The sequence below is a fragment of the Lipophrys pholis genome, assembly GCF_963383615.2.
Source record: "Lipophrys pholis genome assembly, chromosome: 9".
NCBI classification, from domain to species: Eukaryota; Metazoa; Chordata; class Actinopteri; order Blenniiformes; family Blenniidae; genus Lipophrys; species Lipophrys pholis.
The window spans coordinates 14,085,804-14,111,432 of NC_137639.1; the positions used below are offsets into that span (position 1 = coordinate 14,085,804).

Genomic DNA, 25,629 nt, shown 5'->3' on the forward strand with positions numbered 1-25,629 from the left:
TCTGTAAAAAACATTGATCAAGAATTTACAGGGAGTTGTAAAGGGGCTTCGTATGTGAGGCAGCCGCTGTCACTGCAGTCGTATTCCCACTCCAGAACCTGACGAGTAAACAACAACCCAACTTTACGGTCGAGCTTGAAACTTTCATCAGGCCACTTTCCACCTTAAGGCTGAATTTGTGGAGGATGAAGAGCCTGGTGAACACGGATTCATTGTTTGGTGATAGCACAAGAGACTCAATTACTGTGGTCATGTGAAGAAACATCAACTGGCAAAGGTACTCATAATTGTACTAGAACTACACACAATAATGTCAAAAAGATTCTGTTATGTCCTTTACTTAAGTAAAAGTACAACAGCACAACATTATTAAACTTGTATCTTTGAGTCACAATAAAAATCTTATTTTGAGGTGGTGCAGTGGTTAGTATTCTTACCTCGTCTTCTGTTTGAGTCCAGTTTGGACTTTGTGGCCTTGGAGTTTGCAAACTTGGATTTTTTTTTTCTGACTCCTTTTCTCCCCACAGCACTTGGTGTGTGTGTGTGTGTGTGTGTGTGTGTGTGTGTGTGTGTGTGTGTGTGTGTGTGTGTGTGTGTGTGTGTGTGTGTGTGTGTGTGTGTGTGTGTGTGTGTGTGTGTGTGTGTGTGTGTGTGTGTGTGTGTGACTGTGGAAGTCGGACAGTTTTAAATAATAGATAATAGGTGTAACCCATAGAGGTTGAAAAAGTCAGCAAAGGGCTTCTGAAGTAACGTTAAGTGTTTGTACTTTGTTCTCTGAAGATCAAATGTCTTATTGGTTGAAGATCCAAACGTTTATGGAGATCACGTCAGGCACCTGACTGGATTAGATTTGATCCACAACCGGGTTGATTTATTAACGTCACCACTGTGAAACTTCAAGCTAAATACTTAAAAACTACAGGGGTGGAAATTATATGGAGAAAAGAGCAGGTACTGAGCGAACCTGAGAGAAAGTGAGGAGAACACAAATGAAATTGAAATAATGAACATGCTGCTGGAAACATGTTAGTAAACAGAACATTTACAGATTGGATTACACTTAAGAGCGTCATGATTTCCTTCGTTCATTTCATGTGATCTTCTCAACCTGCCCACTCCATTGATCCGTGCCACTTAAGGATCCTGATCAATTCTCCTCCGCTGTGTTGTTTTACTTCCCATCAATGTACTGCCCGTTTCTCACCACTTCTGTTGTGTTTTTCCCCCTGTGCCACTCTCTCTCCTCTCTCGAGGAGCGGAGCAGACGAGTGGAGGCAGCAGAGAAACAAAGCAAACTCAGAGGTCTGGTGTCAGGAAATGTAGAGCGAGAGCAAGAAAAGGAGGGAAGAGGTGGACAGGGAGAGAGGTGATGAAGAGAATTTGTTGAAGGAGGTACAGGAGACTCAGAAGGGAAATGGAGGAGTTCATGGAAAAGAAAAAAAAAAAAAAGAAAGAAGAAAAAGTGAGGAGGAGGGTCTAATCCCACACAGGATTTGGCTGGTTTTTGCTTCTCTGTGGGGGGAACTGCATTGTAATCCCCTGCTCAGCATGCAGACTTGGGCAGAATTTCACCAAATTCCCCCGGTTCCTGAGAACCACTGGGGGTAGATTGCCGTGGCTGTATGCATGTGTGTGTGTGTGTGTGTGTGTTTGTAGGCTGAGCTGAAGGAGCTGATGGGAGGCTTTAATTTGGCCTCAAAGTGCCTTGCCACAACTTGTGAGAGTAAACGCTCGCTTGTGCGTCCACGCCAATAGGCAGATGATGGCGGATTGAGAAGATGTGCCGTGATGAAGCGAAGTAGACATCTTTAGTGCAGGTGGTAGACAGTTTAGTTTTTCCTTCTTCACTTTCGTCTCGCTGTGCAGTACGCAGAAACATTCACTCACATAAAGAACAATAAACATGTTTACAGCCTCAAACATTTGTAATTTTGGAAGCCGTGAGAAACTGTAAAAAGAGTCTTAATGACCATAAAGTTGTGGTCAACCTGGGTGTGATTTACCGTTGGGGGAACGGCTGGGATAAATCTTTGCTTAGGTCTACATGTCCCCCTTTGCGCCTAATTATTTCTACTGCGTAGTGATTAAAACTACTACAGCCCGGACAAAACACAGAATAAATGTCTTTTGAAAAAAGAAGCAAATATATCATCACTCACGCATTCAGGGTGAAAATTAGCCAATTAACTTTAAACTTCGAGCAACTTTTTCCAACAATAGCTGCCAGTGAGAGGCTTTGAGTTAAATGAAATTCTAAGTTTAGCTGAAACTTTTATTGAGGTGTAGGATTTTATTTAGTCAGCATGTTTGTCTAAAATGCAACTTCAGAATCAGCTGCTGTTTTTTTTTTTTCTGATCATCTTATTGGAAGCTATTTAATCATACATCTGCATTTGTGTACACACACTTGTTCGGAGGCATTGGCAGAATACTCCTCAGCTGAAAGATTCAAGGATACCCAGAGTATCTCTTGATGTTTGTGAGTTTAAACTGAATAAAATGAAAGAATGATTTTTCCATTATATTAAATAAAAAAATAAGCTATCTTTGTGTTAAGGTAAATCCGTCTTTTGAGCTACAAATTGTTGACATTGTTCAAAGTTTTTTTCCCTTGTGTTTTTTCTCATTTTTGCCCATTGTTTTGTCTATATCTGAAAGGGAAATTTGAATGTTGAGTTGTGTCGCTTGTATCTGTTGTCTAATGTTATCACCACCTGTCTGTTTAGTAAAGAGCTCAGCAGGAGCGTCCTTCATCCGACTCCATCACGCGCTCTTGTAGATGATGTGAAGCTGCAGTTTTTAGGACCCGTTCCCTTTTTTTTTAAACAACTGTATGTGTATCTTGGCAAAGTTATCCATGTGAGTTGTTTAACTGGCAGTGTGCACAAGAAGGGATTTTCCAGTGAGGACCGAAGCTAAGAAAAAGCAGAAAAATGTACTGTGCGGCCCAGTTTGCTATGCAAGTATACTGGCATTTGTACCATTGGACTAACACATAAACATTATTCTAAATGTGTGTTAGACTGAATGCACCACAGCGCATGTTGGATTATTCAGGCAGCAATTTTACCAGCGAGAACTCACCAATAGCTTATAAAATGTTTAAATGTGTCGAAAATAGCAGCAGGAATATATCCATTGTGCAGGTGAGACTTTTGCTGCATTTAGGATTCAACTGAACCACAGCAGAGTTTTTTGGAAGCAGAGTGACTCCTGCTATTCAGATTGACTCGGTACACACATGGTTTACGGTGGAAACGTTTACGGTTCCCGGACTGAGGTAATGCCATACTCACACCAGGTTTTTTTTTTTTAATTGGACGAAACCTGACAGGTGTAAGAGATAATGGGAAGGCAACATAACGGCAGCAACAGCCACACACGCACACACGCACACGCACAAATATAATGGCAGTTACTGGTTGTTGGGTTCACCATTGTGTTTTAACAATATCACCTCAGCTCTGACAAAATTGAATTCTGAGGGGATTTGATAGGATTTATTTCTTGATACTGTCAAAAGTTAAACCCAGTGAAATTCTTCAGGTGCTGAGGGCTTAAACAGAAATAGCTTCAACCAGGGGTCCGTGACTCATGAGGGGTCTGTGAACAGAGAACGCGCTTATGACGCTCCTGGCACTGTTTTGTGTAATTACATATCATACATAAAGCACCAACCCTCTCGCTAAGAGGCAGTGGCTTTTGATCTAAGCCCTCAGCATGTGTGAGAGGCGTGCTGATTGATCTTATGCTAACCATGAAACACGGTTTTCTGTTTCTTTTCTTTTTACCAAAGAAAAGAAATAGAAAAAAAAATGCACTGAAACTATGATTGTGTTTATCTTTGGATTTCTGAATGGTTCATACAGAGAAATCTAGTTCCTGAAATGTCCAACAGGTATCTTTTTCTTTTTTTCTTTTTTTTTTTCAATCTCTGCAGAGCTTCTTTGATGGCTGGGACTGCACAAAGAAGAAGGACAAAACCAAAAGCAGGCATGACACCTTGCTGGGATGTAAGTAATCATCAAACATTTAATCCTTGAGGGAAAAAAAAAAAAAAAAACACCAACAATGTAGAAAGTGCTGTGACTGGCTTGTGTTTGAACCTGCCCGTGCTCTTCTCTTTTCATCTGTCTCAGATGACCGCCACAGAGTGAAGCTCCACCCTCTCCTGGGAGACCCCAACTCTGACTACATTAACGCAAACTACATTGATGTAAGTCTAATCCTGTTTTTCTGCTTCTGTTCGATATGGGACACAAATAGCCTCCGCCGAGTCTCTATCTCTCACACTCTGCAGAGCCGCAGTCCATCTCTCATTCCTGTAAGCCCACCAGTCTGCTGCCCCACTTTCACCTGGAAGCTTTCATCCAATCAGACACCCTTCCCGACAGTGTTTCGCCAGATGTCATGGTTGTCAGTTTTGCTCTGGATCCCTGACCTCAACTGCCACTGCTATCACTTTCATTAAAACTGAGTGGAATAAATGCATATAATGCCTCTGCAAATGGGATGAACCTTCCCAAATTAAATAGACATCATTGATATTATTCAATCTCTGGATGGGCAGGGAGGAGATGGTCCCCTCCACCGTTCACATTAACCGTCACACACATGCAGCGCCGTAGAAGCATTCTCACTGATCATACAAAATACATGTACATGTTGCAGATGTGTCTCACACGGTTCCATTCATACGTGTTCTCATTCATAAAATCAATTGGAGACTGTGTTTTCTTAAGAAATCTCAACGACATGTTCAGATGCTCCCGAAGGCATCAGAGAACGTGCTCGACCAGGATTACAGAACATACAAAAACAGACCCCGAACAGTCTGTGTTTGGCTTCTCATGTGAATTATATGCCAGTTGTGCAGTTCATTTGAGTGATGTTGAGGGAACTCTGGCAGCCTGATGTGATTTCTTTGTCTCACAAGATTTATTTTGCATGTCTCTCAGTGGGAAGGCTGTAAAGTAAATGCAGCAGTGAGATGTTGAGGCGGCCTGATGCACTCTCACTTCTGTTTGAGGTTGATAAGAGGTTGGGAGACTGGGTTTTTGTCATTTAAAAAGATATTTTTTTGTATAGATGTCATGAAAAAAGAAATTGTGAATTTTTTTCAGAAATGGAAAAATACACGTGTTGACCAGATTTTTGGGGCGATTCATCATTTTGGCCAAATTAACATTCCAATTTTTGACATAGAAGAGTCCCCCCCCCCCCCCTATTTTTTTTTTCTCTATAGAGATAAAGAGAACAGTTGCTTTTAGAGGCCTCATTACAATGAAAGGGCATTGAAAACCTGGCCTGCTGCTGGGCTGTAGTTTAGCTGAGGGTCTCCATTAGTGTGTAGGGCACCGTGGTGCAGACATCAGAGGGAAAACACCACTCAGCGGCCACTACAGTGTCAGTGATGTTACTCTCTGACAAGCCTGACCTGGCACGTTGAATTGTAACTACTTAGCCACAGCGGAGCACATTTTGGACAGCCTGTGATTATTTCACCAGAGGTTAAATGGAAAAGTTTTTCCACCCATTGAATCAGTATTGCGCTTCCACAGCGGAGCGGAGAAGGACAAACCTCTTTATTTTCTTTTTTTGCATAGTTATTTGCTTTTTTTTGCCGGCATGTTCGACTGAAAAAGTGCAAGACATTGCTTATCTCTTCCAAATACTCACACCTTTTACTGGTGGACAGCAAATCGCTGGTTATTTGCATGTGAAATATTGTCCTGGTTTTCCTGATCAGAGCAAATCATCACAACCTGCACACAGACTTGTCCTACCGTTAATGTGTTTGACTCAAATGTGTGTAGAATTAGCAGGACATGTTATCAGTGTTGAAATAGGCGATCCAGATATAAAAATGGTGTTAGTAGCTGGGTGCAGCAATCAGTCTATTGTGTGAATGTGGATCAGAGGCTGTTCTATTAGAACAGTGGGGACTTGCAGTGTGATTTTAGATCTTAAAGTGTTCGATCTGACTGAAGCATCAAATCAACATCGCAGCATTTTCTCTTTTCTAAGCTCAAGAAAAACACTGTTGTTGTTTTCAAACCTCATCATTCGCACAACAAAGTGGAATTGAAAGTTGTGCTGTGCCCAAGTGGATTTCTGACGGAGAATTACTTTTTACGTTTAACTTTTACACCTGATTCCAGTGATGTCTGATTACTGATGAATTCTACTCAATATAATCGAGAAGCAATTGTAACAAACTTTATTTTGTTATGAGTTCAACTATTTACGGTACATTTAGTAATAGCGATATGACTGTTGGTGGCTCCAGTTGGCTCTCGGCAGCGTGGGAAATTGCCTCAAGTGTTTCTCAGTCCGTTCTCAGTAGAGGTTGGTGTTCAAGCATGGATGCAGCCTGATCACCTGAATGAAAAATGTGCTGGGGGGTATCAGCTTTTTTTAGTAAATTTATGAGCTCGAGACAAACATTCTGAACATGAAAAATACATTTTAAGAGTTTGGAGTTTGAAGGCTCAGCTCGGGGGTACTGGCCGGTGGCGATATCAGCAACAACTGATGATTTTATTTACTAACTTTCAGTGATTAAGATGTGTTTTGGGCAATGTAAGTTTTCACTTTGGAAAGAAAGTCATATTTAATAGAATAAACTTCTGTCTTTGGTTGTTGTTAAATTGTTTGTATTAGATCGCAGGCTGAGTTTTTGCCTTTATTATGATGAGGGGTAGTGAGCCATTTTTTTCAGGCCATGAAGAGGATGCTGGCATATTTATTAGCCTTATATAAATGTGAGACACAGTAAAAAAAAGAAAAAAAGTTCATGCAATTTAATTTTTTAGGAAGAAAGCTACCAGAAGATCAGATTTGATCAGAAACCAATGGCCTCAGGACATAAACTCACCAAGTACATACAGTCCATTAGTACACACACGCATCTACGCACGCACACACACACACACACACACACACACACACACACACACACACACACACACACACACACGCACACACCCCAGCGCCCATCTCTCTGTAACCTAAACTCATCAAGCTTCTTTCATTAACTAGCCTATATGTCTTCTTTTTCTACTCCCTACCCCACTTCCTCGACCTTGGACCCTGTAGATTCGGATTAACAGGGAAGTAAGTACTTAACTGCTCGTTCTTCTGCCTGCCATCGCACTATTTTTGCTGCCCCTGCCCGACAACCCCCCCCCCCCCCCCCCCCCACCCCCCCCCCCCCCTTCCCCACCCCCACCCCCCCTCTTCTCTTTCCACTGTCCTCTATCCACAAATGCTCAAAGGTCAGAGTTTCAGGTCTGTGCTTGTTTGACAAATCAACAAAAGAAAAGAAAAGAAAAACGTGGCCTTTTAGTCAATTACTTGAGACGTGTCCTCCTCCCCGGATAGAGGACCCTGCTGTCCTTGATAGTTTCCATGAGTGGCAAAGAATCGGGAAGTTTTGTTGCTACGGCAACGGTTTTATGTGGATGAGTGGTGGCGCTGATGTCCTGCTGATAGAGTTTGGCCGGAGCCTGAGGAATTGTGGATAGCGGGCCTCGCAGCACTGGTCATCCATCTCCATTTCAAACATGTCTCCTGACTATCTGAGGGGACGCAGCTCAGTCGAGCAATCTGACGGTAACATGGACGGAATGCGAGGAGGGCGGCGTATGCAAAAAGATAAACGTGTTTACGGATGTGAATTGCTCTGTCGTGCTGATTTGGTGAGAGCCGGTGGGCTCGAGAGTCTATTCAGATTATCCCGGACCTGCCTTCGTACACTCCACACAGACATGTAAGCCATGAAATTGCGGCGCCAATTATCCCTCCAGCTGCTCCTCAACTAACAATAAGCCGCGACATCTACGTGATATTTCTATAGGAGTGAACAGCTATTTCCTTTACCTTGAAAAACCAGCTTGGAAGTACACATTTTCAAAAAGGCTACCTTTGAACAGTTTGCTCGTCTTTAAACAGTCCATGCTTAAAATCAGGTCTTTATTGTGTTTACTCCCTGTGAGGTTATGCAGGTGACATCATATTGTTCATTCATTCTCACCCCATACTCACAGTATGAAAACGTCTGTCATTTATATCAAAGGTTGTCACATCTTTTGATATACAGCTTCTTCGTACATGGATATGCCCTCACCATCAAAGGCTGTTTATGTTGGTGTCATGCATTCATGCAAAATCTTTGTCAGGCTTTCTTCCGTGTGTTTGACTTGCGGAAAACTTCACGTGGAAGTTTTCTGACAAACAAATGTTTTTTTTTGTTTGTTTTTATTTATCATCCCAGGTGTAGCACATATTGCATCCTCAATGAAAATGTATTTGTTTTTTATGAGACAGCAATGTGAAAGAATGAGGGATAGATAAATCGGACAACTGAAATTAAAAAAAAAAAAAAAAGTGCCTTGAGTTACTTTATTCTGTTTTTATTAAACTGTCACAAGGACTCAGGCATTGTTCACTCAGCTCGCCCGATGCACTGTAGCAAATCGCTCTCTCTTGAGATTTATCAGCATCTCGTCAGGAAGCAGCATTTCCCATGTGTTGGTTTCAACAACTGCTCCAAACTCTCTGTGGAGTCACTCGGGGCAGAGATGTGGTCTGGAGCCATCGAAAGGTCAGACAGCCCTGGAAAAGGAAAATTATGTAGAAAACACAGGTTTTTTTTAAGTTGCAGAGTGGGTCAGTAGGAGAGCAGAGTGCGGTGAAGAAGGGGAAGAAAGAGGATGAGACAGAAAGAGACACCCTCCTATACAGCTGTGCCTGAGGCACAGATGGCTTACTCAGCATGTCATCCCTCTTCTCTCTTTCAGGGCTACCATCGATCCAACCACTTCATCGCCACTCAGGGTGAGTCTCCCAGCAAGGCTGGCGTGTGTGTGTGTGTGTGTGTGTGTGTGTGTGTGTGTGTGTGTGTGTGTGTGTGTGTGTGTGTGTGTGTGTGTGTGTGTGTGTGTGTGTGTGTGTGTGTGTGTGTGTGTGTGTGTGTGTGTGTGTGTGTGTGTGTGTGTGTGTGTGTGTGTGTGTGTGTGTGTGTGTGTGTGTGTTCACTATATTGAGTCACAGTGTAATAAATTGAAGATAATCCAACCAATGAGCCCACTCATAGACAGTCTCCGGCCTCAACTTTCTCCCTGCAACATCCAAAATGCAACAATCCGACTGTAGACCCTGAAAGGTTGCGTTGGTGATGTCACTGAATTAACCATGAACAGTGCTGAATAATTAAACTCAATAATTATAGTCTCAGTCTCTGTGACAAGCGGAGCGATGTGCTCATTGTCACAGGGAGGAGTTGTACTTCAATCTCTGTGACTCAAACATAAGGTGGTCTGTGTGTGTGTGTGTGTGTGTGTGTGTGTGTGTGTGTGTGTGTGTGTGTGTGTGTGTGTGTGTGTGTGTGTGTGTGTGTGTGTGTGTGTGTGTGTGTGTGTGTATGAGAGGAAGTCACTCGGGGTCTCCTCCTCTACTTGTCTTGCACGTGCACCACCACTCCCTGCCTGTTAGAAAGACACAGTGAAGCAGATCAAACTTGCAAGAAAGAAAGAAAAAAAAAAAAAGAGATGTCAGCTGAGATGTTTTGCTTCTCTGAGTGTTTCCTACGTGATCCTAGTTTTAAAGCTGGATCTTGCTGCTTAAATGTCTCCGCCTCAGATGACATTGAGTGACTAGTGGTCCCCCGGGCTTTCATCAGCTACCGCTGTTATTTTGTCGCCCCCCCCCACACACCTCCTTTCCCTTCTGCCTGTCTGGAATCCCCAATAACTTTATTGATGGCGCAATCTTGGGAGATCAGTAACCTGCCATCTGAGGAGGGACACTTGGGCTGCAATAATACTTCACAACAGAAAGAAGTCCCTTATTGAAAGTGCAGGCTTTGATGCTGGCACTTCTCTCTCTCTCTCTCTCTCTCTCTCTCTCTCTCTCTCTCTCTCTCTCTCTCTCTCTCTCTCTGTCATTTCCTCCCTTTTCTCACCAGGACCCAAGCAAGAGACTTTGTATGATTTTTGGAGAATGGTGTGGCAGGAGAACTGTTTCAGCATCGTTATGATCACTAAGCTGGTGGAGGTTGGCAGGGTAAGTTACGTGCCCTCTTTTCTCCCCTCCTGTCAGCGTTTAGTGTTCAGAGTAGCGCCTCATTCATCATTTAGGGGAACAGTTTGGCGTCGGGATGAAAGACTTTCACAGGCTGTAATGTCACTGGACCTTTGCTGTACGTGTAATCTACAGACTGCAGTGTTTGTGTTTGGTGATGATGCACTTTTCATTTTTGCAAATCACAAAACTAACTGCTAATGGAAGTGTCAGTCAGTCTGTGAAATTGAACTTTTTGGGAGAACCACATTAAAATGTTGAAGCTCATCTCTCGTGTGCCCACTAATTAAACCAATTGTCAAGTTTATGTTAATAAAAAATGTATTTCAACAAACGCAAACAATTGAATATTTCCAACTTTTCACGACAAGATCGGACAATATTGTAAGGTGGGCTTAACATTTTAAGTTTTTAAGACACTTTTCGTACTATATATATTTTCAAAATTCCTCTATTTTTTCCAAAAAATAAAGATGTCTTTAAATATACATTAAAACAAATGCAGATTGTAGCGAATGGATAAATGATACAGAAGATATAATCTTCCAACAATTAGAAATGAGTACATATGGAGAGACCGCTTACTTTTGTTTGAACATATGTTTTAAATAAAAGTCTCTTTTCAAATAGGCTGCATGCTTGATTGACTGATAGTGTTCATATTGATATCAGTTGACAAGAAATGCTTATAAATGACAGTCGACCAGCGTGCTCCTAAAAGAGAAACTAGAATATATGAACCTGTTTATTGTTTATATATTTTAGTCTGACATCCACAATAACAAGGGTCTGGTTTATAAGTCTAGTTTAATATAAAACACAATTTTAAATATATATATATATATATATAGCATAGGGAGTTGCTCAATCTGTTTTTCTGATTGGGGGTCTTTGACCTGGAAAATGTAAAAGAAAGTCTTGTTTCATTGTTCCATAGTTGAACTATTGTTATGACAGTATCATCTTAATATTTGAAATGCATTTTATTCAAATATTAACTGATTGGATGAACTTCCCAATATACGATTGGCAGAGACACCTTTTCTTTAAAGTTCAAGCTTGCTAAAAATATTCATGATGATTAAATCATGAATGATAATAGACTGGTCAAAGGTCAATGTCCCTGGAAAGAATATCAAGCCGTGTCATATTTAAAAAATGTTTTTCTTCACTAATGGTAAGGGGGGAAAAAAACGAGACATTAATCCAACATGTATTTGAGTTTTTTTCCACTTAACATAATACTTATTGCAATTCTTCAGTAGCACTCTATTTATCCATTGTTCTATACTACAGAGAGAGCGAGAGTCTCACATTCACACCTTTGGGCAATTTGCAGTTCTGCTTCTTTTGCAATGTATTCCAAATGAAGGAGACTTCAGAGTATTTTCCACTGAACATCCATTGAAGTACACATGCAGCATCTTTTACTCCATAACGGACGTTCATGTGAACTGCAGCGTCGCTGGTTTTCAGTGGCGCAGACTTGAGGCAGCAGTCTGTTACGTCACTGCCCACAATATCAGCGCCGCGCTTTTTTATCGGTGCCGGCTCGCCTTCGTCTGCGCGTGAGGCCGCGACTATTTTTTCCAACACCAGGCTCATTCTGCTGGCTAGCAGCTGGTGTCTGTATGTAAACGTAAACATGCATTGGGAGCGCAGGCTGTGGAGCTGTGATTTGTTTCCCCGAGTTGCAGGAGTAACAAGGCATTTGCGAAGCATTATGTGCAGACTGAGACTTTGTGTGTTGTTTCGCAGTGTTTGCAAATGCAACTGATTCAACAGTCTGGGGCATTTCTGTGGCAACGGAACATGAAAAATGATCACAAAATGCATTTTTCTATATATCCATGCATTTGAAAGGATCAGCTGTTGTTTTTCCAAGATGTGAGAGCAGTGCGGCCGTGTAGAAATTGCCATCATTGTAATGATTACCAAGTTCCTAAAATGTGCTCTAAAATACTTGTGGTTCATATAAAACATGTGGTGTGCCGCATGTGAAGGGCTGTTGTCCTTGTGCACATTATATTGTAGCACCGTTATTTTCCACCTCACAAATTTAGGTGCTACGAATTGTACCGTAAGTATCCTATCCTCTTCAGTGGAGGCAGGGGATGCATTGCCTCTGTGCATGGTTAAAATTACACAATTTTCTCCTGCATTAGCCCTTCATCCTGTATGATTCCCTATTCATAGCATTCTGGGAACAATCAAACAGACAGGAAGTGGTGTTTGTACCTGAATCCACATTATACCTTTTGTTGCGTCCGGTGTTGTCAAGAAAAGATTGCAGCCCCCCCTGTTCATTATTCTGGGAACTATTGTGAGGTTATTGTGCTTTTCTTCTATTTGTCGGCAAAGATAAAATATCTGCGAAGGAACAAGTTGTTTTTGTTCTTCTGCCGTTTGAAATTTAACCTCCACATTTTCATCTTATTAAATTTCAGGCCAATCTGTCCGTGCCATGTGAAAGCCACAAATGAACTACATATTTTTTTGCTGTCATCACTTCATTTTGTATAATGATCTCTCAGGAAATATTTCTCTCATTTGCTTTCAAACCAATGGTTAAAGAAAATCCTTTGAGATTTTTAAACATTTTTTTTTTTATAAAGAGTTATATCTTATTAAGTATCCAAGCAGGATTTAAAGCTTTAATTTCAGATTTGATGGAAAGGGCTTTCAGTGCTTAGATGCCTAAAATTGGTGAAAGAAGGGATGTCGGGGGGGCTGTTAGATTTATCCAAATGAACCTTAACTTAATCCCGCCAATTCGTTACCTTCCTAACGTCCATAAGCAAAGATGTCAGCATCTCTTGTCCTTTGTGAAATGGGTGTACCTTGTAGATGGGTGGCTGGACTGATGGCAGCAGTGGTGCTATCCATCCAATCACACTGTCATTTCCTTGAGTTAGCGCTGACGTTATCGATGTGAAGCCAACCGAGAATGGACAGTTGACAACATTCAATTTCAGATAAAAATTATAACTACAAACGTGGTCGATCCATCCATCAGGTAAAAGACTAAAGAGAGGCAGGTGATTTCATGTGACCCACAGTGTAATTTATTAGCACGATGGATGGTAATATGTGAACAACAGCTGAAAACTTGCGCCATAGAGTAAAGTGCATCCCGGAAATTTACGTCAAACCAGCGTTCGCTGCCGTGTTTGAACTAACTTGACATTCAGCTTCAGTAGTTCTCAATCAAACAGGCCGACTTGTGTTTACCCTTTTCTCCAGGCCTGCGGGTGTGTTTAATTCTGCTGCTTTGGTCTCTATTTAAACAGGTGAAATGCTGTAAATACTGGCCCGATGACAGCGAGATGTACGGTGACATCAAAATCACTCTGCTCAAGACCGAGACGCTCGCTGAATACACAGTTCGCACCTTTGCCTTGGAGAGGGTGAGTTCACTCCAGATGTACGTCTTTCCGTCACATGTTCATCGGCAGTCTCACATTTGATGTCTCGTGCTAAACCACCTCAGATTTGTCACAGCTCTTTCCGGTAACAACGGCCCGCAACAGCTGCATGACTCTGGAACTGCGTCTTCTTTTTCTGCTTTTTGCTTCATGTTTCACGGCGATTCACTGATGTGAACACAAATTGGCCTTGTTACCTGCAAGAGCAAGTATTAAAATTAGATGTAGCAAAGGAATAGAGGGGATTAGGCACTTGACAGGACTTATTGCTGATGGGCACGAGGTCCACATGTTAAATTCAGAGGAATTAACACCAGTAGCTGTGTGAATGCCCCTGTCATTTCCTCAACATAGCTGTTACAGTGTTGTGCCCCTTGTGGCCTCCGTGCTGTCAATCTCCTGCGGGATCTCTCATTGCGAGGGCTCAGAGCAACGCCGGAGTGACAGTGGCACAAACACAGCATTATCATCACACTGTCACATTTGCTCTCCATGGGCACACGCTGCTGCTTATTCAAATCGGCATGAATTTGTGAACTGGTGACAGCTTGTTTTTCATAGGCCTTTTTTTTTTGCTTTCTTTTTTTGGGGATTTCTGTCTTGAACAAATGTTTGCTTTGCGTCACTTCACTTCTTCATCCCCATGTGGAGGAAGAAATTGCCGTGCAACTGCAGCAGCCTCCCAGCACAGAGCAGAACCCCCCCCCAGCCTTCGCTGAGCTCCCCCGAGCCTCAGTAATTCCTCTCTGCGCGTCTGTCACACCGCAGCCGCTATTAACATGTGGTGCCCAGAGGCCTCACTGTCCTCGAAGACCCAACAGCCCACGTAAATAATGTCCTGGTTGTCCTCACGCTGAACTGAAGTATTTGCCACATCTATCATGGAGGGGAACATCTCTGAATGAACTGCAGTATATCTCAGTGAAATGAGGACCTGTGGCTTTCCAGGATTCCCTTTCAAGTCATTATGTAGTGTTTTTCTTTTCAAAGTGTCATGCTAAGATGTTTTTTGGGGTTTTCTTTTTTACAGAGAGGATACTCAACCAAGCACGAAGTGCGTCAGTTCCACTTTACGTCCTGGCCTGAACATGGCGTCCCCTACCACGCCACCGGACTACTGGCTTTTATACGAAGAGTGAAAGCCTCCACTCCTCCCGATGCGGGCCCAGTGGTGGTCCACTGCAGGTAGCGTCAAACTAAACAAGCATTTTTACCTGTTAATAAACTAAACCAACGGCCACTCTGTATTCCAATCAAGCTACAAAATTGAGTTCTCTGTGTCCAGTTGTTTCATGTCTGAGCATTATGAATCATGGAGAACAATTTTGGACTGCAGTTCTCTTCACTGTATTTAATGTAATGGTGTGTATTTACTCTAATTACACTTTTTAAAATTATCATCAATTTGGCAAACTTGTGTTTTTCTTTATATTATATATTTTAGAGCACCATGGAAGGTCCCGTTCTCAAAGTCTAAGGGACATATTCGGCTGCCCAAAACACGTTTCTCCACTATTCCAATTGCAGTAGTTCCTAGGTATTTATTTAAATAAGACACAAAGTCATTACAAAATAAAATGTCAAATAGATACACAAAGATCTGCCATGAAAGCAGCCATCTTTCAAAGAAAGGTATTGTGTGTTTTTGCACAGTTTTGTGATTCATGTGCTGAAAAATGGAACCAGAAATGATATGAAACTACAATATGAATGTGTTGGCAAAATGGTGAAAGTATTAGATAGCCTAAAATATATTTTTACTAAAATTCTCACAGATGTTATTTCCCTTATTGGCAACACATAAAAAATAAATGAGGAAGAAACCTTAATTGTTACAGTGCCTCATATATAGATATATCTCACGACTCACTGTCTGGCCAACATATTACCGTCTCTGCAGCTTCCAGCAGCCTTTAATAGTCTTTTTCATTGGGCGCAAGTGTGGAGTGAGAGTTTATAGTTAATGAGGTGAGTTTCCCTGTTAATGTATCAGAGTTAACTTTTTTTTGTCCAGTTTGCTGGGCTGGCGAAGTAGTTTTAATTTTTATTAATGCAAAATACATTTTTATCTCCCTCCGCTATAAAAAACAAAAATGGCAGAAGTGGGAATATGTAGATGAGAAGGAGGGTATAACCTTCCATTCCTCAAGCAAATGACACCCTGGGTAACTCTAATAACACCAGTAAAAGCAATGATTAAAAAGCTTGTATAAATCAATCTAAAGCTCTTTATTGATTTCAGTGTCATTAAACGCTTAAATTGTATGACGTTAACTTTTGTTCGTGTAAGAAAATTATCATTTTAACTCACAATGCCAGTCAATAGGTGGACGACATGAATGTTTTGGTGATGTCTTGCCCGGACTTTGATAAATGTGTGTTTTGTGACACAATAGCAAGAGGGAGACTCTGAGCAACACCATCTTAAAACAAAATGTTTTAAAACAAAATGTTTTAAGACGGTGTGATTTCTTACATAAGATGCTGTTTTTTCTCTCAGCGCGGGGGCGGGCCGGACCGGCTGCTACATTGTGTTAGATGTCATGTTGGACATGGCAGAGTGTGAAGGTGTGGTGGATATCTACAACTGCGTTAAAACCCTTTGCTCTCGACGCATCAACATGATCCAGACGGAGGTCAGTGTGTCTGCGGAGCCGCATTTCAACTCATCTCACATCAATCTTGTGCCTGTTTAACACTTTCAGCCAGTTACATCATTGGCTTCAGTATCTTTGAATCTCGCTGCTCCCGAACTTCAGAGAAGTCAGGTTTTCAAACATTTGTTTTTCCCCTCCTGTTGTTTGGAAATTCAAAGAGCAAAGGGGGGCGTATTACCATACTCCCACTCTGGGACTTATGTAAAGGTCACTGCGATAGTTTTAGAGACTCACATTGCCTGTCAGTGTGCTGCGTAGGCACGCGCTGTTCTTCAGATGTGTAGGTCATTTGCATATTCACCCCTTATCATGTAAATCTAGCATTGACTTAGCTGTTTATTACATTTGTAGATATTTGCAGGGGTGCACTAATTAAATGCACGCCGCATGTGTTTGTTTACTCCGAAACATTTATTTATTCTGCAGCAGCCCTGATACGGTGCTAACATTAAAGCGCATGTTTAATTCAGAACAAGGCAGGTTATGAAAATTCTCCACTGTTCTTCAAATTGTTTGATTATTTATATACACGCCCTGCTTTTAACCAGCTCTTTTTTTTTTTTTTTTTTGTAGTCATTGTTTAGATTTTTGTCATTTCAAAGCACATTTTGATGTACCTGCTGTCCTTTCAGGAGCAGTATATTTTCATCCATGATGCCATTCTGGAGGCCTGTCTGTGTGGGGAGACCGCCATCTTGGTCAATGAATTTGCGGTCACTTACAAAGAGATGCTGCGAGTGGACTCCCAGAGTAATTCCTCTCAACTGCGGGAGGAGTTTCAGGTAATTCTGCTCTCGGAGTGACATCAAGAACTTAACAATATGGACATGTAGAGGAAAGCCGGTCTCTGGCTAATGCTAAGAGCCAAATTCCATTCATTAAAACACTGGAGCTCTACGTCCACAAGCGGAACTGCACGGAGGACACTTTATAATAGTCGCAATGCTTCCAACTACTATAAACACAACATCAAACACTGTTTACAGGCAGGCTGTTCACATTTGATCACTCATCTTTACATGCACAGCTACGACCACAACCCGACTAAGTGTTTTAATTGGACTATTGTCTTCATCCCGGTGTACATGCAAGAGTGAGTAATCCAATTATTGCAAAAAATGGTGTTGCCTATGTAACGATGGGTGGTGGTTGACCTACGACATCAAAGACTGAAACCACAGACAATAACAATCTAGTAAATTAGCAACACAGAGCCCTACAAATGGCTAAATGTTCACAACTCCCTATGAGCTGGATTATTTGGTTTGAGCTCCTGATCACCTTCGTATTTGCTGTTGGAGGATGTGGTGCAGAACACCTCTTTTCATCTGCTTTCTTCATCCGGATGTGTTAGCGAGACATTGAAATAATTAATTTCAGTTTTGTTGACATGTTTGCGTGCTCAATTTTTAAGATCAAGCACCGCTCAAACTTGCATGATGATTGTTTTATTTCATTAGATGAAATGTAGACACAGTGACTGTGAGGGCCTTGCAGATGTCGTCCTCTCAAACAGAAAGCATTGCATTGAGATCTAAATATCTGTAAACAACGTTTTGAGACTCTAAATAAAAATCATTGTACCAATTTCCTTCAAAAAATACATTATTTTGACACATTTAGGGAGTGATTCCAATTGATATTAGTTTTGAATGTGGTTCAAACCTTGAACCTGGAATTCTGACCTGAATGGCTGCAAGTCTTTTACTACTTTCACCTCTAGAACACCTTGGAATTCTAAATTCAATTGGAATACACTGAGAATTTGACCGGATACCGGGAGTCAATCACACTAATCATTTACTGTTTACAAATTTGTCAATAATGCAATTCATCATTGTGCACTGAATTTTCACTCAGTGATCAGCATTCATTTACTCAGCATGGCCACTTGTTTCATGCAGGAATGAGCAGATATGTAGATTCATGCTTGTGTGCCATGTTCAAGTGTTTGTATTTGTGCAAGATGATGTTGGTTTCAATTTGACTCCTGAGTGACTGTTATTGAAATCCTCATCCTGCTTTGTGAGAATGCACAAACATTTTATTAAACGTTGATTTGAAAGGACAAGAGCCAGCTGTGTTCCCACTTGCTTTACCTGCCTCGTCCTCCCCCCTCTGCTGCGGCGCTCAACCAGCAGCTGCATAGATTCCAGGTTTAGCATTTCAAAGCGATAGAGGGAAAGACTCACGTGCTCTCTGAAATGTCATACGGTATGCATATTGTAAGAATTGTAACAGACGCATTGGGAATATTACAGCAGGGTGTGTGACTTTTGGAATGACAAATGGTAAAAGAAAGCATTATTTCCTGCTTTGATCTTGTCAACTAATCCGTCTGACATCGATGTGGGAAGCCTCTCCTCCACACCATGTTTGTGTTTGCTTTGCAGTTTTCTCATCCTGCAGATAATCAACTGCCAGTCGTTGTCACAGATCAATTATTGATGCTGTGTATTTTCCCACATCGTCCAATCTAATTATGGCTTAAAGAACAGAGCAGATTGCAACGAGTGCCTTCAAGGTTTTATTCTTTTATTACATTGAGCTTTAGTGAACAGTTGGATGATTATAACACCCTCGATTGCCTTTTTATTTATTTCTTTAAAATAATTTTTCTCATTTCTCATTACGCCTCCTTTTCACATACATTTCTTTCTTTGGTTTTTGGGCATACCTCTCCTGACATGTCGCCTTGTTCAAACACCTTTTAAAATCTTTCCTTTGTCGCCTCCTCACTGCCACCTTTTAATATTTCCCTTTGCAGACGCTCAACTCTGTGACTCCTCACCTGGACGTGGAGGAGTGCAGCATTGCCCTGTTGCCCAGGAACCGGGAGAAGAACCGCAGCATGGACGTCCTGCCGCCCGACCGCGCCCTGGCCTTCTTGGTCACAACGGAAGGGGAGAGTAACAATTACATCAACGCAGCTCTCGCTGACAGCTTCCACCGACAGGCTGCTTTCATTGTGACCCCTCACCCCCTGCCGGGCACCACGGCTGACTTCTGGAGGCTGGTGTTTGACTACGGCTGCACAGCCGTGGTCATGCTGAACCAACTCAACCAGTCAAACTCTGCCTGGGTAAGGTCAAAGTGTTATATGCTTCTTTATTGCCATTGATTTGTTGGCACTGTGAGAGAAAAAGAGAGGAAAATATTTGAGTCCAAACACACACGCACACTGTGCCACTGTTTGCTGTACAAGTTTGTAGTTTTAGTCTCGGGGTTGCATGAACTTGATGTGAGACTTTCCCTGACATAGCCTGCCTTCGCTGTTGCTGTATCTTTACTGTACTTGGGATTAGTTCCTTCATGCCATTTTGTTGGGCTTTGATCCCTGACCGTATTGATCTCAAGGCTTGACTAGATAACGGCTGCCCCAGTTCTTCTTTTCCCTCCCTGAGATACATCTCAGAAGAATTGCCTTGTATTACCCTCCAGCATTTCAGAGTTCTTTTTGTTGTCGGCCCACTTTCTTTTTCTTTTTTTTCACGAGCATATGTCTGTCTCTCTCGCGTTCTCTCTCTCTCTCGCTCCCTCGTTTTGTTGCACTGTTTCTCTATACTGTTTTAATTTTTAATTGCAATAATAATTAGGGGAAATATAAGAAAAGATTCAAGGACCCGACTCACTTATACGAAGAAAAAAAAAAAAATCCAACATAAAGTATTAATTCATCCGTTAGAAGAGAATTTAAAGCCTTTGCACTCCTGATTTCCCTCCATAAGCCATGTAATTGTGGCTGGTAAATAAGGACTCAAGGGCTCCGTTGGATGATTATCAGCCCCGCTGAGGGAGGCGACACTAGATCCTTGAGTTTGTTCTGAAGAATGACATGTAAATATAATCATATATTTTTGTCAAAAAAGAAATCTCAGTTTTTTTGGGGGGGCGGGGTTCACAAGGACAAACAAAAAAAAAAACACAAAGAAGACATTGCTTCCACCATTTTTATGTTAATGCAAAATAAAGAATCATCATATTGATCATGCATAGTTAAAAAGAAAGCAATTAACAAGGCTTTGATTATCATTAAATGGAATACGGCATTCTTAAGACCGTTCTCAGTTGGGAAAACTGAACCAACAAGCTTACAATTGTAGTATGAGCGCCCAGGCCAAGGCTATGAATAATTGTAACATCCAGGCATGTAACAGAAGGGACAACATACTCTATTTAAGAGCCCAAAGCTGGCACAGCTCGACTACAGGCTTACTCACACAACTCCGATTTGTTGGACTAAATCTGAATGAGACTGGCAACCATCCATCCAGTCCTTAACGGGAGATAAACAGTTGTGCAGAAACAACAATGTTGCTGCGTGATTCCAACTCTGAGATGGATACAAGGGGGCCTCATCAACCCGGCATGAGAATAAAAAACAACAACTAATAATTCTTCTGTTTTGCAGGTTAGCAACACTGTAGCCTCAGGAGATGATGCAAATAAGTAAAAAAAAAAAAAAGGGTTCAGAAACAGTTCCTTGTGGGATGCCAAATCAACCACAACCTGCAAGGATGAAACACTTTCAACAAACCAAAGAAGACTTGCAGCAGGCAAATAAAAGCTGCCAAGGACAAACGAACAGATCTGAATAGGAACATTTTAATCCAAAATGTCAAATGCTGCGCTGAGATCAGGCAAACTGGCACACGCGAGGCAACATTTGTTCTTTTTTAATACTCTTGCAAGGGCAATTCAATGTTCTTATAAATAATCTCTCATTATCTTGTATTTACACCTGTACATGAATAACTTTTAAATTACAGAAAAAGCCACTGGCATTGAAACTAATAACTTCTACAGAGTCTCGTTTGGGGTTTTCAAGCTTCCATGTAGAATTTAAAAGCGTTACGAGCCAAACTTTCAATATTAAATGTGTTGCATTTGCATCACAACCTTGAAAATGATGCATTCACATCTATGCTGGATAATTGTAAAAGTCGACTATAAGATGTTTTGTTATTTCGAGAAAAATCCTTCTTTGGCAAAGACATATACTGCCCTCCCTCCCTCCAGAATCTTAATGTATATTTAATTCTGTGTTTTGATCTATTCTATAGTTTTGTAAAGCAATTTATTGCCTCGTCTCTGCATGCTGCTTTATAAATAAACTTGCCTTGCCCTACCTTTTATGTTCACTGTATCCAGATTGGCCTCACATGTAGCTGGAGATTCGATTCCAGCTGACTTAAAGGCGAAGGCAGGGCACACCCTGGACAGGTCACCAGTCCATTACTGAGTAAACATAATACATTTATATAACTATCTCTTTCCGCTATGGTTGGAAGTTGCCAAGCAAAACCGATGCACGCTTTAGAAGAACATGTAATGAGATGACATTATGCTCAAAGTCAATCAGTCTGTTAATGTTTCTGCAGAGGAGAGTTTCTCATGTGCCCTGGTGAATAAAAAGCATAAAAACAAATAGTTTACACAGCAAAACTTTTACCACGACTTGCATCTGCTGTCTGTTTTATTTGAAACTGGTATTTTCCCACCTGCCTTAATGTATCTCATGCATCAGTGTTGACCCACCAAACCAAAAGTGCTACTCAGCGATAGACAGGTGAGAACCGCTGACACTTCCTGCAGTAATTCTTTGCTAGCTGGCACTCATTATAAGAGTATCTACCGAAAGCAATTTGTCAGAATCAGTAAACTACTTACATGACCTCTACAGTCTTGATGAGTATCGGTATTAATCTTCTGTGATGTTGGGCTCATTTAAGTAGAAACGGGGTGCTGCTGTATTGGCTCTCTGTGTAGTCTGGGAAAAATAATATAAAGAAAAGAAACAGTTGGTACTCCTGTTCAATCCTTCCTCTCATTCACTCCCGTTTAAATGTTGTCATCTGGTTTTTCTCTGTGCAATGCAGAGCGTGTGGGTCCCGTCTGGAAATTGAGTTATAGCAGCTTTAAGTTGTTCATTTCGAGATCTTGTTATGAACTATGTTATAGAGTTCATTCTGTGTAGTGGAGTACTCTGTCTCCCTCTTGTTGCAATCTCTCAAAGCACATTACATCTCCCCTTTCCCAGGATGCTTTTCTCCTCATACTCACACCAGCCGTGTACTGTAACACCTCCTGCTCAATGTGAACACACACTAACGTCATTATTATTGCTCCTATCACGCCCATCTTGGGTGCCTTTTCATCTTGTTTCTGCTCTTTTATCATTAAATACCTGCATACGGACACACTTCACAAATAGTTTTGTTTCTTTTACCAGAACAAAAAAAGTTTTTCAGCCACATCAGCATAAGAATTAAATTTGTTTCCCCAGGAGTCAACTACTAACAAAACTGTCTGTCCTTTTCTGGTTTCCTCCCGTTGGACATGCAGCCATGTGTTCAGTACTGGCCGGAGCCTGGTTTACAGCAGTACGGGCCAATGGAGGTGGAGTTTCTGTCCATGTCAGCAGACGAGGATGTCATCACGCGTCTGTTTCGGGTCAAGAACGTCACAAGGGTGAGTCATTACAACGAGCCAAAGGCCTGCACAGGACATGTTGTTCCCCTCAGTGATATTTCGCAAATGATAACTCGAAGCCTCATTTGAAATGCATTAGCTGTGATCTCACTGGTAATTCAGCGCTGACATTTTACCTACAGTACATTTAGAGCTGCCACCTGTAATGTGTGTCTGAGGGTTTGACACAAGTTCACAAAGTCAAAGTACTATGAGCCATTAAAACCTCTACAGCATCGCTCCACACTGTCTCCGAGTGGGTCTTATATGTTGTAATGAGACCAACGTTAACCACTCTGTGCGGCTGCATTTTTAACATCACATTACTCAGCCTCATTGTACACGCTGTTCACTTTCACATCTTCAGGGTGATTTGTTCAATGAATACCCTTTTAAACAAATGCACTATAAACTATTACTTGCTCGCTTATTTCGATATTTTCGGAAGTTCAGAATAAAGAACAACCAAAACCTCTGTTTTAATTGAAAGTTCCCGATTAAAGTGATTATTATTATAGGAATTTTCCACGTATTGAAAACACATAGGCGAAAACGGTTGACACGTATGCAATAAAGGTCGCTCTCTCCCACTTTCAATTTCTTCTTGTCATTACTCAGATAGGTGTCTTCCCTCTCTCAGGTGCCTGTTGGCATACTAAGGAGAGGACTTTCATCGTAATAATACCTGCCATATTTTCAGCTGCAGTGCACTTCTTCAAACTGCAAAGCAGATTCTCTTTTGATTTGTGCATAAACCATGTCACACATTTTAAGAAGTCCATCATTATGCAGCTCTCATGAAATTGGCTAAATAAAGCTCCTGACAGTTCTGTCATAGTAGAGGGAACACAGTGGGTGTCAGAGTGATCTCTCCTCAACAGGACTATACACTTCAAATGTACTCATATGTATGAATCGGTAATTTTCACTTCACACGCTGCTTTGTGTTAAGGACGTGTGCAGGTATGCATGCATATTTTATGCACAGGAATATGCATGGGCGCGTGCATTCAGCTCAAGATCACCGTCAACCAATTATTGGAGAAATCTGTAAGCGAGGCGTGTCTCCTCTGTCATTATAAGCAGTGTGACAGGCAGTGCCCAGAACTTCTTTCTTGATTGGCATCCTTACCTCTTCTGTCAGCTGCCCCCTGTCATTCCCCTCTACCTTTTGCCACCTTTTCTTCTCCTTACCGCACATCTCAGTCGAGGAGAGGGCAACATAGCTCGGTGTGAGAGGAATCAAATCACACGGAAGTAGCACAAACGTCTCACTCCCTAAGCCCCCTTGTCAGAGCTTTCGTATATAGTTTTCCTGTGTGTGACAATGATATACAAGGGTAGGGAGTCAAAGTCAAAGTAAGTGCATTGTAAGCATATGTATGTGGCTATGAGAGAACTGCAAAAAAAAAAAAAAAAGAGTACATTGTGTAAATCCCATTTTCACAGAGGTAACTCCTCCATGCATCGTTGGTGTCTTTGCCAGCCCAATTTGCATGACTTACAGCTCTCCACTGGTCCTTAAGTATTAGGTGAGATTTCCCGGGACAAGGTTATGAACATACAGGGACCTCTTTCGCACACAGCTCGGTTCCCGCTTATACCTACACAGCCGCATATCTCAGATTTAGGCTGCTGAGTGAGCAGAGCCGAGAGTGCCAGCCTGCCGCCTGGGGAGCACTCAAGAGTTGTTGTTAGCTGGCAAACACAGAAACACCCAGAAATGTTAATACGACACAGACACGTGTACTGTAGGCACGCTAACACTGTACAGTAAACGCTGATGCTTTATGTTTTCTCTTCCATCCGAAGCTCCAAGAGGGCCAGCTGGTGGTGTGTCAGTTCCAGTTCCTGCGCTGGTCTGCGTATCGCGACGTTCCCGACTCCAAGAAGGCATTCCTCAACCTGCTGGCTCAAGTGCACAAGTGGCAGAGGGAGTGTGGTGAAGGGCGCACGGTTGTGCACTGCCTGTGAGTGATTCTTCAGCTACATGCATCCTGTCACTCTGACCCAAAAGACACGTATTCAATCTCTTTTTTAAAAAAAAGGTCTTTGACAACAAATTACTGCTGCTAAAGACTGACATTTAAAAGTGCATTAAAAACCAAAGGTTCATTCTCTGAAGGCAGTATCACAGACATGTCTGTGAAAACATGGTAAAGCACCAGCGAATCTGTTTGATGAGAGACAGACTGTGTCGGGCTTTGTCTCTGCAGAGTTACGAGCGATTTGGTGCAATGAGATGCAGTGCCATTTCTCGTAGCAGTATTTTATAGTGTGGAAAATTAAATTGCGGCGTGAATGTGCTGCGCTGTGGTGTGGTATGGTGGAGGCTGTGGTGCTCTACGCTCCTCTGTTGTCCCAAGCCTCCAGAGTGCACACCCCTGCTGATGAATATGAATGGGCCGTCGAGCTCATTGCCAACCCGTCACACGTTTATCCCTGCCGCCCCCATCCAAAAGCACATCACTCAGTGCTGTCACACAGTGTTACCCACGACAACCAGGAAAGAGATTATGGAGATCAAATCAATTATGGCTTAATACAGAATGCGATGGTTCTCACTACACTAAATCCAGGACTGCCAAAGCACTGACGACGATTGATTACCTTAATATTGCTTGTATACGCTGCAAAGTCTTCCATGCCCACCTTGGCTTGGTTTGTCCCAGGAGACAGGATTGTCCTCCAGTACTTTATTGATATTGCTTTTCATTTATGATGACCAGGACAGTATTTCACTCGGTACGTCACATTATGCTCTTATTTTCTCTATTTTTGCTTGCTAACATTTTTTATCATGTTGTTATTTTTATATTGTATAAATATTTTACAAATGCTTGGCATTTATATAGTGTTCGTGCTACATAAGCTTTTTCGAATCCTTGCTTTTTTATGAGGTTGTATTACCACAAAAACATGGTGGTTAGATTACTTGTATTGTGCTTACACTCAATTATCGTCTCCCAGAAGTCTGTTAAAGACATTAGAAG

The 25,629-nt window shown here is 41.7% G+C and overlaps 1 protein-coding gene across 4 annotated transcripts in view; it reads left to right on the forward strand.

The window, feature by feature from the left end:
- Positions 1-25,629, forward strand: part of ptprub (protein tyrosine phosphatase receptor type Ub) — a 170,279-nt gene that overhangs the window by 140,799 nt on the left and 3,851 nt on the right. For 2 of the 4 annotated variants that reach the window (XM_080471902.1, XM_080471904.1), the window contains 12 exons: positions 3,941-4,013; positions 4,140-4,216; positions 7,099-7,116; positions 8,802-8,838; positions 9,968-10,065; positions 13,374-13,490; positions 14,539-14,693; positions 16,009-16,144; positions 16,798-16,947; positions 18,933-19,247; positions 22,511-22,636; positions 24,449-24,606. In XM_080471902.1, coding sequence (XP_080328028.1) covers positions 3,941-4,013; positions 4,140-4,216; positions 7,099-7,116; positions 8,802-8,838; positions 9,968-10,065; positions 13,374-13,490; positions 14,539-14,693; positions 16,009-16,144; positions 16,798-16,947; positions 18,933-19,247; positions 22,511-22,636; positions 24,449-24,606 — 1,460 coding nt within the window. The remainder of the gene's footprint in view (positions 1-3,940; positions 4,014-4,139; positions 4,217-7,098; positions 7,117-8,801; positions 8,839-9,967; positions 10,066-13,373; positions 13,491-14,538; positions 14,694-16,008; positions 16,145-16,797; positions 16,948-18,932; positions 19,248-22,510; positions 22,637-24,448; positions 24,607-25,629) is intronic. The other 2 variants (XM_080471903.1, XM_080471905.1) reach the window with 1 other exon arrangement.